Source organism: Exophiala spinifera (genome assembly GCF_000836115.1).
Source record: "Exophiala spinifera strain CBS 89968 unplaced genomic scaffold supercont1.2, whole genome shotgun sequence".
Classification (NCBI taxonomy): Eukaryota; Fungi; Ascomycota; class Eurotiomycetes; order Chaetothyriales; family Herpotrichiellaceae; genus Exophiala; species Exophiala spinifera.
The window spans coordinates 2,607,105-2,623,730 of NW_015622514.1; the positions used below are offsets into that span (position 1 = coordinate 2,607,105).

Below are 16,626 nucleotides of genomic sequence, written 5' to 3' on the forward strand. Positions count from 1 at the left end.
GTTGCACACGGCATCCAACAACAGGGTATTACGGACGGGCGTATTGCACCGGTGTACTGGGTTATGCGCTGGTCTGTATCACGCCCTGTCATGATGACCGAGGTAGCATCCGTGCTCCAAGAGTGGCACTACATTGTACTTCCGTACCCAAAGATTGTTTATCAAAGATGTTGCAATGGGTGGACATGGACACGCACCACAATTTTCCCGAGCTAGAAAATGAGTAACGACTTGACCATGGGTTTCTCTTATTATAGGTGGCCCTGGTGGATCACCGATCGTTGTCTCGCTGTACAATGACCAGCTCCAGCTCCAGCACCAGCCATCGTCAGGCTCCCTCCTCTGACTCGACGACCCGAAAGTCTCATATATACAATACGCACATACAGACTCGAAACAATTTGTATCAGTGGTCCTACGTACCTCATCAGCATGACGTTCGGTATGATGAGAAGCGAGAGCCTTCCAGGTGTCCCTCTTTCGTGTGTTCAGTGAGAAGAGAGAATCCATGGCCAGCCTTCTTAGACTGCCTTGTTTTATGGGTCGAAGCATACATAGGTCGAGAGACATTACGCCGTCAGTTTTAAGAGTATGTATTGGTTGAGAACAGCGGTGCTATATCCAGCCTTCGTAAGCGTGTGTTGTATATGCAGAAACTATCAAACATCGTTTTCAACGGGCATTCTGACCAGACAGGACAGAAGCCCACCTGGTTCAGAGGAGACGAGCAATATCATCATCATTCATACTCGACTCTCTTTGGCCGCCCTTCCCATTCTGATGACGACTCGCCTTGCCCCCGAACATTACTGAGCATTACTTCTCTCTCTCTCTCTCCGCTCTCGAACGTGACACGTTCGAATTGTTCAATGTTGTTCCGTATACGTGTTCTGTCTCTGCAACCATCCGCAAGTCAGCGTAGAAAAGAACTTCTGGTGTTCTGAACAGTTCTATTACCATTGATCTCATTCCTCATTACCTTCACTTCGTCAGATGTCTCATGATTTAGAATGAACGACGAGGACGGGGCTTTTCGCCAACCGGCTATGTATTCCAGCAACGGCGGTACTGGTAACCCTACCAACATGGTAGTACAGGTAACGTACGAAGCACCCTTTGCTTGATCGAGGTCGGAAACATAACAAAAAGCTTTTGCTTCCATACTCAACGCTTGCCGCTCGACCCTCGCAAGCAACACAGTCAGGCTACTCGTCAGTCGGTCGGACATGGACATGGACATATAGTACATGGTCCTTGACCTGGAAATGGTGTCGCAGCACATTGCATAGGGGTACCAACTAGGTAGAGTCTAGCCCCTCATACGGTGCCTTGTCGGCTGCGCAAATGCCACGAATGAGGTGGTCGAGGCAGTGACATGGTGGGTTGGGAATCGGAACGGAGGTGTCGCGGCGATGACGACGACGGCGACGCAAGGCTGAAGCCTTCTTCAGCATCACTGACAACGACCGAAGGCCGCCGGTTACCTCTGCCCCGAACGAGCACCTCGGGCTCGGTGGGCGACACGGGAGGCAAGCTGTCTCTGGTTCTGGCGTGGTGTATCGATGGTGGCACTTGCAGGCTGTCTGTTGTGCCACGCCGGAGAGGTGCGCCTGACGACGTCGTCGACGACCTTTGTCCGCCGCCGCCGCTGTGATTGGTGCTATTGTTTGTAATCGTTGTGCCAGTCTCGAGCCGGGACAGCTGTGCGTCACGTCTCGACTGTACGCTGGCACTTCTTGACCGCGGTTGATCATTCGCGCTGCTGGAGAGGTCCCTTGAGCGTCGGTATTGATCTACCGTCTCGCGCAAGGCAGGGTTCTTGTACTTCTCCCCGGGATACTGGATCCACTTCTCTTTCGCCTGTCGGAACTTTTTGTTCTCAAACGTGTCTTCGGCGGCGGTGCCGATGAAGTCGACCAGCTTGATCATGGCTCGCGTCCCTCGTCTTCGCCAGTCCGAGAGAACTCGCATGGCTTTCCGACCTCGAGATCGCCCTCTAGTCCAATTGGTATCGCGTGCCACGACTCGACCGCAATTGGGGCAACGGTCATTGTCGCCAGCGGATGTGGGATTCGCCGGCGCCGACGCCGGCGCAGGTGTAGTCGGCTCGTCATTACCACCATCGACATGCTGCACAGACGGGTTCGTCTTTTCTTGGTCCCTCCTGTCCTCTGCTTCCTTCTTCTCCTGCTTTCGTTTCTCTTGTTCTCTCTTTTCAAAAACGATGTCCTTCGCGAGAAGCACATATACTGAGCCAACCAACGCCAGGCCCGTTCCGACAATGGGTGCCCATTGGCCTATAAGACAGAAAGCCATCAGTAAATCTCCAGAGCTCCGTGAGAGTGCTACTACACTTACCTATACTCGCTATGGGCTCAGTCTGGTACGCAACCTGCTCACTGAAGAAATTCCACTCCCCAATGATAAGGATTGAGAGGATCGCCGCTCCAAATATGGGAGTGGCCACGAAATTGCGAGTCCGTCGATTCCCGGCACTTTCAGGCTCATGATTGCCGCAGGTGCAGAACAAGTCTGTGCCCTCAGGCTCGTGATCCTCCCGAGTCTGTTGTTGTTCATTCGTGTCTCCGTGAGACAAGCGAACCTGTTCCTGCTGATCGTGGTTATCGTCAGGTTCAAGTGACTCTTGATCCTCAACACCGACGTCCGTCCTGTCTTTGAGGCGTTTTGACTCCAAGGCGTTGGCCTCACGAATCTTGTTCCAGTTAGAGATGATGAGGAGGAGGGCGGGTACACAGCAGGCGGCAGCAAGGAGAGTGGCAGCGTTGAAGGTTAGCTTGTCTGGAGCCGGGATCACATAGATGTTGTTTGCAGAGCCGCGTCGCATGGGAGAGAAAGGACCCTGGTCGACTGAGCATATGAGTCCACAGGTATCATTGCCATATTGAAAATCTCGAGCATTGATCGGGGTCAGGATGCCCGTGTCGTTGCGGGTGCAACGTGTTGATTTCGTTCGGAAGAACTCCACGGTCAGGCTTAGTAGTCCTGGTCTAGACGTCAGCAAATGCCAGCCAGGTGTTCAGCAGCATGACAAGCAGATCCGCATACTCACCGGCGAGGATCAGTGCTGTCCACAGGATAATTATACTACTCCCTGCCTGTTCAAAATAGCTTCGAGATAGCATGACCGTGACCGGAGCGAGGAGAATGCCGATGGAGCAAACCTGGAAAGCTCCATATACATCCATATCGACAGCGCCTGGTTATCGTTCAGTGTCTTGTTTGAGCCTCTAGTAGAAGACGTACCGTTGACATGGACAGCGGCAATGACAATGCCATGAAGAGCAGCAACGGCGGGGAACAGCAAAGCAGCCGCCAAACAAGCTGCTCTCAACCACTCGACTTCCCTACCGAAGAAACAGGCACTGATAAGGGCGTAGAAACTGATGATCGCATGAGCAGGAATGGCTGGGTGGCAGACAGGACTGAACGTACAGGAACCTTGTGCCAGGGCCATACTGGCCTGACACTGGCCACGCACACACAACTTTCACGGCATGGCTACTGAGATTCGTTGCCGTCACGCTTCGATCCAGTAGGATGTCTGTGGGAAAAGCTGACGGCAGAACGGGCATGGTCTTTCACGAGGCTTCGAAGACCATCGCTGGAGTGATGGAAACAACGACCTCTGGGGGAGAGTGCAGAGTGTATGGTATAATATGACCTTCCAGAAAGTGAGCAGGCCCTCTTTCGGGACAGCGTTTCCGTACCTCGACCTTGTCCATCACACACCAATCGTCTGGAGAGCACAAAGGGACCTTTCGTCCCAGTCGCTGATGGCCTGACTCGTCACTTGCGGAAAGTGGTCGTGTGCCCCCTGCTGGACCCTCCCCGTTATCACGAACGAACCTTGCCTCGAGCGATCAAACAAGGCTATCGCTCGTTGACGGCTTCAGGCTGAGGCTCCCGTGCACGTTCTCGTGATATGGACGGGAACTTTGGCTCGAGCGTCCTATTCCACCTGCTCAAGACGGCCATGTGGCACGCTACGGACGACGGCACGGTGCATTCCTAGCCTTGCCTTCCGCTACACCCACGAGGTCGTTCTGTGATGCTCAACAATTCTTCTACGAGGCGTTGGCCGCCAATTTGATCGCTCCGACATCTACAAAGGTGTGATTCTAATTCTTCACGATCCCGGCAATCGAAATCGAAGAGAGAACGCAACGCACTCCGCTCCCTAGCCACGGCATCAAATGGAGGGCAGCCTTCTGGTCCAGACATACGGACAAAGTACTTGTATGGCATCATCGGTCGCCTGGTCTCGATAATATTTACTCACCCGGGTTCCAGAGGCTTAAAAATGGGGGCAGCAGAACACAGTGCCAGCCTGAGTTTGTCAAGTGGGATCTAGCCTACAGTTTGGGCCAGAAATGAGGCGGCTCATCTGGAGTACGGACTCTAGCTAACCAGGGGGTGCCCTGCACTCTACCTTATCTGGAGCGTTGCTGTGATTGCTTTTTGTGATGGTGTTACTACAGACCCGTCGATCTATGGAATCACGCAGCATCTCAGCCGCAGAGTGACGAACCACCCGACGTTCGGGCCACTGTGGGACCAAATATGAACGCGAACAAGTCCTGGTACCCCCCGGGGAGCTGCTCTCCTCACCCAACTCTCAGTGGGGACGAGGCGTCCAATTCTTTTCCTAGAATGCTACGGCTGAGCATCCCTACACCGGTCAATGCCTCCAGCCACTTTGCAAACGCTTGGTCACACCAACATCAGCTGCAAATGCGGGAATTGGGTGCTAATGCAGCCTTTTCACGCCTTGCATGTCCGCGGGACGATTACTCGTCAGAGACGATCACCTGGGTCCAGCATTAACCCCCGGATAATTACGAGGGCAGTGCCAGCGTGATATTGAGGGGCAGTCTGCTCTGCATTACCGTCATTGCAGGAAGAACTCGGCGAGATGGCTGATCTCAAAGAGGATTGGTAGCAGTGGCAGTGCATGGTGACAATCATTCAGTCTGTTACTGAAGTACTGCTCTCATACGGCCTACCTCAGGCATCCGAATGAAATCCTCTCACACTTGAAGCAATACTGCTGATTCTGCCGCATTGATGTCTGCTTGAGAAGACAGGTAGAAGTGACAGTCGAGGTCACCTCTGGGGAGCATGCAATGGCAGAAGGTCTAGATACTGGGCAGATCAAAGACTGGCGGTCAATAGTGACCCTGATCATTTTTTTCCTGACAAGTAGGTTATTTGGCCCTCTAGATCCGGGAACCTTCTCTCGAGATTGACTGTTCTTCATGGCATAGATCTCACGGTGCTGTTCCCATTCAGAGTGTCGCTGTTCTTTCCCACGCGGGTTTGGCATGGTATCCTGCATCTGTTGAGAACCTTGCGCATAGTCTCGCCTCGACGCCGGCACCTTGAGTATGGCAACATCAATGACAGTACCGGCAAAGTCAAACCTTTTATGCGCTTTCAGTTCCCCATGAACTATGTGACGGCACCTCTGCTGGCTGACCTCTTTTTACTTGCTATCTCCGCCATTGGTCGTCAAGAGGTTCACGATGGAACGGTTGGGGCCGATAATATCTCCCCCATCGACATAATGGCCTTCTTCTTGACCCTGGCTTACATTGCCGTCTCTATCGACGCCTCCGGTTTGATCAGGTGGTTGGCATTGAAAGCGCTTGAAAAGGGCGGAGAGAATGGACACGCACTGTACTTCTACCTTTATGCCTTCTTCTTTTGCCTGGGGAGTTTTATCGGCAATGACCCGATCATCTTGTCCGGCACAGCATTTTTGGCATATATGACCCGAGTGTCGGACAACATTCATACCGCGAGAGCATGGATCCACGCTCAGTTCACCGTCGCAAATGTTGTCTCGGCCATACTGGTCTCTTCCAACCCGACCAATCTTGTCCTCGCCGGAGCCTTCGACATCAAGTTCATCCACTACACTGCCAACATGATTGTCCCTGTCACAGTCACTGGCATCGTCTTGTTTCCCTTTTTGCTATACGTTGTCTTTTCTGGAAAGGACGACGTAGAGAAGAGAGACTTCATCCCGTCCTCGATCAAACCCAAGTCTTTGCCGGATGCCATCATGAAGCTCAAGCCTGGAAATCCAAACATTACTCACGTCAAGGGTGGCGGAGAAGAGGAAAAGGACAAAAAGGCCAACAACGAAAAGGGTAAAATGCGCATGGCTGAAGAAATTATGAATCCATACATTGACGAGAAGAGCGCGGCGTTCGGAGCCATCTTGATGTCTGTGACGCTTGTTACCATCCTGGTACTCAACGCCGTCAGCCAAACCACAGGCACGCATCCGGTATATTGGGTCACTGTCCCGGCAGCATTCGTCATGTGCTGCTGGGACGCCTTTTATGGTCTATCTCAATTGCCCAAGTGGCGGCGGGATTTTGAGGAATATCAGGAGAAGCGTGATAGGATTGAACAAGCAGAATTACAAAGACTGGCAGAGGAGCAGACACCATCAAGCCAGATTGCCGAGTCGAAGGCAAAGCACGACCACGGCGGCAATGGATCTCGCAGCTCCGCGTTGTCCGAGGAGGATGAGCTCGTGGGAGGTACAAGGCACGCTGCCATGATTGACAAAGATCGGGTATCGCATGTCGAGAGCCCTTCGTCGTCGCCAAACTTGAGATCTGCAACTTTTCCTATCGCCATGGCCCGGGTCAATGGGTCCCTCTCGAGAACCACGAATGAAAAAATTTACGACGAACACTTTGCACATGGCGCTCTCTCTTCACCGACCACCAACGGAAAACCGGTCATGGGGACAAGTTCGACGGCGAACGAGAAAGAGGAAAGGTCGAGCGACGACATGTCTGAAGAGTTCACCACTCGCCCGATTTCCGGTCCGACGACGTTCGAAAGTCTTTTCAAACAAACTCTTGGATGGTTGCAGTCGAAATTTCCAACTGTGACAGTGGTAGCCGCTCACCTGCCGTTTGCACTTGTACCGTTCGCACTATCTATGTTCGTCCTCGTGCAAGGGCTCGTTACGAGGGGCTGGGTCCCGGTATTCGCATACGGCTGGGACCATTGGGTGAACAAGACTGGGACCGTGGGTGCCGTTGGCGGCATGGGATTTCTGTCCGTCGTATTATGCAATGTAAGTAAACCCTCTCCCTCTTTCTCTCTCCAGAAACCACCAAACCCCAGGACGATGGGAAAAGAACATCCCTGACATCCGTCATGTTCCTCTAGTTCGCAGGGACGAATATTGGCAGTGCCATCCTTCTTTCTCGTGTGGTTCAAGCGTGGCAGGAAATCCATCGCCAGAATGGGATTCCGATCTCAGACCGAACATTTTGGGCCACGGTTTACAGCATGGCGATCGGAGTCAATTACGGTGCGTTCAGCGCCGTCTTCAGTGCCTCCCTTGCTGGGTTGCTGTGGAGGGATATCCTGGAACGCAAGTACATCGAGGTCAAGCGCCTGGAATTTGCAAAAGTCAATCTACCCATCATCTCGGTGGCGATGGCCATAGGCTGTGCCATTCTCGTTGCGGAAGTTTACATCGTTAGAGATGACTCTCCATACGACAGATGAGCGCGGAATCCACAGCACGGACTGGACGTGCTCTCACGGCGCAACCCTGTCGAACCTCAAGGTCTCTGTACGATGCCGATATACAAGAGGTTGTTGATTAGGTTTCATGAGTGTGTAGAGTTTCTGGTGGGTCGGGGCCCTTGCCATAACGACCTTTATAGCGAGGAAAAGTAAACGGGCAAGGACGCTGATGCCGACGTGTCGTAAAGGAGAACGCGCTGGTCATCCCAGTAGCATCGCAACGAGCGAGGACGGCACTGTTTCCCGGTAAAGATCAGTCCTGACGATAGAATGGATGGGCTCAATTCGACACCGTCGTAAAGTACCGCATGGATTAGAGTTGGTGGCCTGTCTCCACAAAGGGAGTGTCAAGGATAGCGATCGATATAGCTGCTCCCGAGCACTGGGCGAGCCGCAGAGGGCTTATCTCATGTCCGTTCTCAAAAGCGACCTCGGGCTGGGGTGGTCCATCCACCTATGACTCAAAACGTACGTCCGGAGGAGCCGTCAAGAGGTGATTGTCATCGCTGAAGTCGGATTTCTACCGCTTGCTGACTGCTGAGCAACCGTGCATCCTTCATGACCTGGCTTTTGTGCGTTTCTGGCAGCGAGGTCATATCTAGTTGGACATGGTATAGAAATGATGGCGGACACTGAACAGCAGTTGTCCTTTCGCTACCAAGAGGACGACGGCTCTGAAAAAAAACAAAGGGGGGGGGGGGCGGAATGGAGTGGACGGTACCAACCCAATGGAAATTGATTGACCGACCTGGTTACAGCGTGCGCATGCCGCTACGTGCAGACTATTGTGCTTAAGGGAGAGTCAATGAAAATGGATAGGATGTCTGGTATGCGACATGTTGGCTGATCTTACGAGGATCGTCATAGGAAGGGGCATTGGATTCCCCAGCACCGAATTTAGAACGAAACGTCCCGCGCATCGATGGCCCAACTACCATGTGCTGCTTGGAGTAGATGCAGACAACTGGTTTCGGTGTCGACGACCGACTCCTCCAAGCCAACCAGGCTGCGACACTCTTTGCATGTGCCGGTGGAAAGGCTGATGGGCTGAGACGTGATCGCAGCGGTGGCGTTCGTAGCTCCTCGCATTGGACGTGATCGAGAGACACCTGCTTTGCGCCCTGCTTATCCTTTCAGCCTGACGGTGGTTTCGACGATGGCGGCTACAAGAGGCATGAAATTCGTTCCAGTTTCACCCCGGAGCCCACAATCCAGAGAACGACCTTCTTGTGCTTGGTGACGAGAAGCTCCCGCAAGATGTTTGGAGAAACACACTTCATCCGTTCCATCACAGTCCTAAAGCTCGCCTATCCGCTGTATAATCATCTGGCGACTCCTTTAGAGCTCTACTACAATGTAGGCGAACAAAGCATCTTCACCCATCCCCAGGAAAAGCCATATCCAGCAGCCGTGGACATCGATACTGAATTCCGCATTGAACTATCCCTTCCTGCTGACATCCCTCCGGGCAGCTCGTGGAAGTTGATGGCGAACTGGAGGAACGGCGCAACCGTGTTCGAAACCCTCTGTACAGTTCCCACCGCTCAGCCCGGGGAAGACATCGACGACGGGCCTCGTCCTCTCTCAGTTAAGATTGTTCTGAAACAGCTCATACTCGACGGAAAGGCAAAACCTCTACCTTGGGCATTGACCGAGGTGCTTTATTGGAAACTTGAACCTCTGACTCCTTCACCACCTCGAGCAATCTCATTCTCCACGTGGTCAACGCGCGATGAGACATCTATCCCGACCAGGCTCTATACATCTATCCCGATCGAGCTCTATGTCTTTCCGTCCAACTTACCGGAGTTCTTCCATAAAGGGGGGATTCCTCTCAAATTGCTCCGACTGCCTGCTTACTTGCCAAAATGGATGAGAGTATCGTCGTGGGAACAATATAAGCCATATGGACCACCACAAGCTCCGAGGCATGATGTTTCTCGCAATGTGGACTTGAACTGGGCAAGTTTTGTCGTCAACGCGATGTTCTCTGAATCCCGTCTCTGCTACGAGAATTGGAATGGAACATATCGCTACCTCTCATTTGGAGCTTCGTCGATCCGAGACCTCTTTTCCAAGAACCGCGGGTTCGATTGCTGGTTAGATCTGTGGCTGTATGAAATAAGCGGCTACTTCACAACTCAAGATATTTCAGTCAACTGCTACGATCTTGCCGCTCTGTGCCAGATCATTGTTGCGCTAGGTGTTGACACTCAACAACAAGACCTTCGGATGAAATACATGCAACCGTTCGGCTACATTCGGCCAACCTTTTTGATCGGCAGATTCGAAGCCCAGCCAAATCCAGACAACCCTGGCAGTCTTTGCAACAATCCGTTCTACGGAGACCCGAACCGGGCCCCAGCGATGTTATGCGACCACAATCTTCTCAACCGGTCACGCTTTGGTAATCACATGTTTTTGAGCCTTGGTCAAGTGATGGCCATACCCAACGTTCTGGACGCATGCTGTGGGCCTCAACTCGGTGCTGTTTCTCTGCTCGACTACCCACAGGCTGTCGTAGACACGACAACACCATTGTGTGCCTTGAACGGATCTTCACCGGGCACGATTGCCGACATCACGGACGGGCCGGGCGTCGGAGCACTGGTCATTGCTCGCCCCTTTCACTGGCAAGACCAGACAGCACCACAGGCAGACACGGTGTTTGGCGACGTTGCCGCTGCGTTGAACGACAAAGGCAACTGGAGAGAGCCGCTCATGATGGTTCCGGCCGATGCTCGGAGCGTGACGGCAAAAATGTACTGTCAGAAACTCGTTGAGGTGAATAGCGAAGGGAAAATCACCATGGACACTATCACGGTTGAGGTGTCTCGGTACACCAATCCCTATGCCTTGATACAAGACTACAACCTCCGCGTAGTCCATTTTCCAGCATGGACACAGAGTGCGGTCGGAGGCCACGAGGCTCCAGGTACGGGACTCAGCGTCAGTGGAAGCCTCCGGATGTTTGCAGACGACAAGAATTTATACCTCGCCACCATTGAGTCGATCAGCAACAAGAGTCCAGATACGGCTGCATTGAAATTGCAACTCGAAAAGACTCTTGGCAACGCCTTCGCCAAGTTCGACTCCAAGAGGCAGAGAATCATGTCGGTCAGTACCCAGCCGGCAGACATGCCGCAAGCTGTGGGAACCAAGCTCACGGTCAGCTTGCAAGTATGCCAAGATTTCCCCTTCCATCTCCATTGTTCCAGACTGACGATGAGGCAGGTATCAAGTACCGGAGATCGATATTGGAAAGGCTACGGCGTGAGACTCGCCCGCAGCGTGAGTAAAAGCCCGACAGACACGAATGCCCACGATTGACTTTGGCGACAGAACGTGCTTTTTGTCCGAGCGACCTCAAGAGCTGGTGTGATAGACTTTGAGTTTCTAGCTCGCACGCCTGGGTACGACACAGCTGTGATTACCATCTATGGCGGCTATTTCGAGACGGATGGCAAGACGGTCAATTTCTGGATCCGTTGAGAGGGATGAATGAATGAATGAATGAACGACAAAACCTGAGAGGGTTGGATCGACGTGTGAGCGAGATCTCGGCGTGAAAAGATCAGAACTCAGAACCCTCCATCTGATCGTAACGCCGAAGCTTAGGATATCCGTAGCCGCGCTTCTTTGGTCTGTCCGGGAGGCAACCAAGGAGAAGCCTGCGCGCGAGGCTGGAAGGTCAGTTAAAATAACAATCCACGATTTTTGCTACGGCTCGTTAGTTCATACCATGCCGACAGTGAGCCTTGGGTATTTCGTCCATCCGCTGAAGAAGAATGGGTATAGAGGAGGCGCATTCGAACTACACCGTTACGTGTTTCTGAGAAAGAATATCAAGTTGAGCTGAAATGGGTCTGGCGTGGTCCAGATTTACCACACAGTACTCCCATCCGACCGTCGGAGCCGTAAATACATACCGTGAAATTGAACGCGACAGTGCCAGAGAGAGAGAGAGAAGGACCCACGTCGAGAATGCCTGTTGTTGAGACTTTGCCTGCAAGAGATATTGTACCTGTGAAAGGGACGCGCCTCAGCTCACACCATCCGATCGGTTGACCATGTCCATAAAAGGTACCGCCGTCGCTCACCTGGTGCTTTCCCACCGACTCCGGTTATACTTGTGGTATGTACATACGATATAGTAATCAAAATAATCCAGCTAGCGGCGGCTCTGGCATCGTCGTCAACACACGTCACGATCAACTGTACGCGAAGATACGAAAACTCCTGCTCCTTGAGTTCAGGTAGAGGGGTCTCATTACTGAACTAACCAACTACTGTTGTAGCTACCTACAACTAACCGGTAGGCTCGAGGGCTCTGTAATTGGGAGGCGGGATGCAGTAACTTAGCTCTCCAAGCTCGGCCCCTGCGCGAAGGTTTCAAGCTTCTTTCGGCTGGCCGTGTGAGGGCGGCTTGGTTGTACTATCTGTATAACGAAAGCGACGGTGAGAAGTGTAATGTGTAAGCGAATACGATGCGCTGGACCAATGACCACCGACAAGAGGTCCTTTTTGCTGCGGCCATTCCGGACGAGGAGCTTGACGCCTGTCATACGTCCGGACGGACTTGAAACCAAAACGACAGGGCCATGGAGCCGCGTCGTGAATTGATGGAATTCTATATTACGGAGGACTAACAACACTAGTTAGTTAGTTACAAGTGGTAGTACGAGTAGGGTGTTAGGAGGCGGCACGATGTTGAGGGGTTGCTGTGGGCGCGGCCTCCGGGGTACTAAGTTACCGTACTTATTCACGGGGAAAACGCCCCCCCCCCCCCCCCGAATAGGTACCGTAGGGGGCTAGAGTGCGATAATTCTGTGCCAACGGTTCAAAGATATTAGGAGCTAATGGTAGATAGAAGACTCACACCCGAGATGCACTTACAAACTAGTCAGTCAGTCAATCTTAACAAGAAGAGCAGAAAGAAGAGACAGTGAGAGACAGACGACTTGGCGATGAACGTGTTGAACTCTGACACAAGGGCGCTCCCCCTGTAGTGAAGGCTTATCCGGGGGGTAGGAGAGGGCCTAAAGTGCTCAGGGGTAAGTGGCCATAAGGGGTGGGGTTATACTGTGGTTACAGGCGGTGCTAGGGAGGCTCATACGGTTATAGGCACCCATGTGGCGCCTAAACACGTCGATAGGCAGGAGAAAGGCGACTCTTATGTATAAAGGTGGGACGACGGTTGTTGGTCAGGAAGGTAACCCGAAGGCTGTTGCGTTGGGCACGTGTCGGCGTTCGGACTAATTGTCTGGGCGCCGCCGCACTAGCACGAGAAGGGACTCTTGTGCCGAAATCCTCCTCAGAGTCACGTGTCGGATCCGAAATCCGCCAGCAGAAGTTTCTTTCGAGGTCCCAAACTAGCCACAGCCCAGGCTCGCACCCTCTTCCTCCCGAGCACACGATGCATCAGTCACGGCTCTACCGCTCATAGCTACGAATCTACGACGGGGTGGTTTGGCACTGATCCCAGGTCTGCGGGCGGACGAGCACTGTCCATCCCTGCTATGGAGCTGAAGCGCGATGACATGTGTCTGAAAATCAGTTGACAGCCTGAGATCCCTTGTAAGATTGTCACGCCGCTAGCCAGGGGCGGAGGAAGAATCGCGCTATTTTGCTCTCACCCTCTCGCCCTTGGTGCTTTGCTGTGGTCTGCGGGTACGATTACGGAGTACTGTTATCTGCTCGATCCAACTCGCGTACCTGATCACTCTTGAGGTGCAGAATAAGGGCCGGGCCCGGTATCACTCTCCAGCACAAATGTGGATGGCGATGGTGCGCCGTTCAGGGTCGACAGGACCGACAGGGACAGACAGCGGCCTCGGTGACTTGACTCTTCATACAAGTCGAGGATCAATGCTGATCCTCCCTGCAAAATCTCACCACCAGGGTTTTGTATGGCAGGGCGACTTGTCAAAACTTTCCTGACGATCAAAACGAAGGGCACTCTGGTCTGTGAGCGTTTTGACATGGACAGCGAAAAGCCCCCTTTTCAAACCGGTGTGGTTGCAATTATTGGTGAGTCTCCTTCAAATTGTACCTTTGCAGCAATCGTTCACTGTCCCTTTTTCCCATGCCGGGTGCCTCTGGTTCTCTCTCGGTCCCAGGTCAGAACATCGTCGCCCATCTCTCCGGGTCCCGACACTGCTAGTTTCGAGCCACCCAGCACTACCTCTGTTCTGGAACTGTGTCTGACTGCGTTCCGAACGTCGCGGCTGCGCCCTCGTTCTCGTCCTTGGTACTGAACTTCTAAGAATTCATCACTCAAAGGGTGATATCATCCCATCCCACGATGGCTGTTCTGGGATTCAAGGATGAACTACCAGGGGATGACGAGCGACACCTGTCCCAGCAGTACCCTTTATTGAACGGCGATCTTGACGATGATGAGTTTGGCCAGCAGGTTCCAAACAGCCGAAGGCGGAATGTTGTTCTTGCCAAAGTGTCTGCGGTCCTTGCCTTCGTCCAATCGTACCTACCACTACCACGATCAATTCCAGAAAGCCCGTCACCCACAGCAGAAAGCAAGGCCATCTCGATACTATGGGCCGCCTGGGTAGCCGTCCGTCCCACCATCCTCTCGCGCACAACGACTCGGAGTCGCAAAGTCCACCCAACAGCCTGGCTCGATGGCCTCCGTGGCATCGCATGTTTCACTGTCGTCTTCTACCACAACTCCCTCCTACTGTACCCAGGCCACTGTGCAGCATGGGTCAGTTCGGATTCACACATCTTCCGCCTTCCCATCCTCCGCCTGCCCTGCACAGGTCCGGCGATGGTGGACATTTTCTTCGTGATATCTGGTTACGCACTGAGCTGTCGGCCATTGTCACTCATACGGACATCCGACTTCACTCGATTTTCCGAGTCTCTCTCCTCGGCGGTGTTCCGACGCGCCATACGACTCTACGCCCCGGTCGTTTTCTTGACTTTCCTCAATGCCATGCTGAGCTACTACAAGCTCTTCGACCCTGCGGGCGCAGACCACGTCCCGTACGACAGCACCATGACTAGGACCTTGTGGCACTGGCTAGACGACCTGTTGACGGGTTTGAACCCCCTCAACCTCGACAGATACCACTCCTGGAATATCAAGGGCCTACGATACGCCATCGGCATGTGGACCATCCCCTTTGAGTATCGCGGGTCTATCATCGTGTTCGTGGTGCTACTGGCGCTCGGCAGAACCCGCCCAGCACTACGATTCTGCATCCTGACGTCCCTCGTACTCTTCTGTCTCGCCCAAGGACAGTGGGACGCGTTTTTGTTTCTCTCAGGCCCTATCTGCTGCGAACTCCACCACTATCTTGAACAGCGACCGCCGCCACAGACGGCCACATCTGCCAGCGGCGGGGACGGCGGTAACATTCTGCTGAGCGAAAAGGCATCCGCGCGCAACAACACGCTGGGAGTGATGATCAAACGCGTCGCCCTGGTTCTGGGCCTGCTCGCCATCATGGCCGTCGTCACCATGCCCGAGTACCCTCACATGGGCGACGTGCAGCTCTACAGCACCATCAAGTCCTTCGACCCCAGCAGCTGGAACAACCTCCCCAGCGTCGGCCGCCTCCCGGTCTGCGTCGCGTCGGTGGTCCTCGTCTTCTACGCGGGCCGGTCCCAGATGTTCCGGAACATCCTGTCGGCGCCCTTCCCTCAGTACCTCGGCGAGAACTCGTTCGGCATCTACCTCATGCACGTCACCCTGATCAACAGCATAGGCCGACCGTTGATGCGGGCGCTTTCCAAGGTCCCCGTGCACCTCGGTCTCGGGAAAGTTGGATGGTCAGGCCAGGTCGGCTCGTGGCTGGTTTTTTTCCTGTACGCTGCCATCGCCATCCCGACCCTGTTCTGGATCAGCGAACTGGTCACGCGCCACGTCGACAAGAAGAGCGTGCAGTTGGCGAGGTGGCTCGAGCAAAAGTGTCTAAAGAAGAACGTGTGATGTGATGTGGTGTGATCTGGTCTGATGTGTTTTTCCGAATCTTATTCATCATTGGTCTGTATGGAACAAATGAATACGCAGCTGCTGGCTTATTTTACCTATCCATCTCTATACCTCCCCATATACACACAATCTGGTTAAGAGCGCCATTCGTTGGCTTTTGGTACTCCGCAGAAGAATATTGATTGATTCCACCACCGCCGTATTGGACTTTTGTCACGTACAATGAAGACTGGTTGGAATATTTCTGGTAACAATTTACTGTACAGTGATTATGTTGTGTGTACAAGTACATTTCTTTCTCTCTCTCTCTCTCTCTCTGTGTGTGTGTGTGTGTGTGTGTGTGTGTGTGTGTGGACATGTGAGCAGACAGAACTCCCAACTGGGGATTCCTTTTTTTCCCCCTTGCCCTACCTACCTACAGAAAGATTTAAGCTCCCGGCCCCTTGTTCAACGATGTATACAGTCCCTGACCAACTTGACCACCTTGTAGTCAAGTAACTACCTCTGGTACATGCAGACGTACATAGAATACGAGATTACTCAACATACGTTGATCTTTTCCATGCTTGTCTGTGATAGCGGTAAGAGACGTCGACGCAAGCAGAGGCACAGGCCTCCAAAAGAGGAACTGGTACAGGTAGCGCCACAGCCAGAGCCAGAGCCAGAGCCAGCAGAGACCGATGCTGTACTCGTACTCGTACCGTGCCGTGGTGTATCAATTTCTTCTTTTGTCCGAGTTCCAACGGAAATAACACAAATAGATAGAACTACACACACTCTCTCTCTCTTTCATTTTGTTTTCGTTTTCTTTCTTGCCAAACGTGTGAGGCATAGTCCCCCCTTTTAGAGAAACACACACACACACACTCACTCACTCACTCACTCACTCAACTCAAACAGAGAGACAGAGGGACCGAGGGACACACAGAGATGGTCAAGCGGCAAACTTTGCTTTTGCACAATCTCACCCACGTCTGTGCAACACTCACTACGACAACAAACTCAATTCCAGTTGCACCCAATAATCCCGTGCTTGTCTTTCTTTGTACATGCATCAATCGTGTCACTTCCTGACCGAGACCAAGACC

The 16,626-nt window shown here is 52.9% G+C and overlaps 4 protein-coding genes across 4 annotated transcripts; 3 read left to right on the forward strand and 1 right to left on the reverse strand.

Annotated features, from left to right (window-relative positions):
• Positions 1 to 1,317: 1,317 nt before the first annotated feature.
• On the reverse strand, positions 1,318 to 3,593 carry PV08_03256 (uncharacterized protein; the record flags this gene model as incomplete). The annotated part of the gene is made up of 6 exons (XM_016377613.1): positions 1,318 to 2,297; positions 2,359 to 2,554; positions 2,663 to 3,003; positions 3,071 to 3,217; positions 3,265 to 3,401; positions 3,454 to 3,593. 6 exons carry the CDS (start codon positions 3,591 to 3,593, stop codon positions 1,318 to 1,320), a joined length of 1,941 nt encoding a protein of 646 aa, XP_016239183.1.
• A 1,551-nt stretch (positions 3,594 to 5,144) lies between these two features.
• PV08_03257 (uncharacterized protein) lies at positions 5,145 to 7,560 on the forward strand (the record flags this gene model as incomplete). Its single annotated transcript, XM_016377614.1, has 3 exons — positions 5,145 to 5,220; positions 5,286 to 7,120; positions 7,216 to 7,560. 3 exons carry the CDS (start codon positions 5,145 to 5,147, stop codon positions 7,558 to 7,560), a joined length of 2,256 nt encoding a protein of 751 aa, XP_016239184.1.
• A 1,278-nt stretch (positions 7,561 to 8,838) lies between these two features.
• PV08_03258 (uncharacterized protein) lies at positions 8,839 to 11,073 on the forward strand (the record flags this gene model as incomplete). Its single annotated transcript, XM_016377615.1, has 3 exons — positions 8,839 to 10,761; positions 10,816 to 10,872; positions 10,924 to 11,073. 3 exons carry the CDS (start codon positions 8,839 to 8,841, stop codon positions 11,071 to 11,073), a joined length of 2,130 nt encoding a protein of 709 aa, XP_016239185.1.
• A 2,812-nt stretch (positions 11,074 to 13,885) lies between these two features.
• Positions 13,886 to 15,535, forward strand: PV08_03259 (uncharacterized protein; the record flags this gene model as incomplete). The annotated part of the gene is made up of 1 exon (XM_016377616.1): positions 13,886 to 15,535. The coding sequence occupies one exon, from the start codon at positions 13,886 to 13,888 to the stop codon at positions 15,533 to 15,535; it is 1,650 nt and encodes a 549-aa protein (XP_016239186.1).
• Positions 15,536 to 16,626: the final 1,091 nt, after the last annotated feature.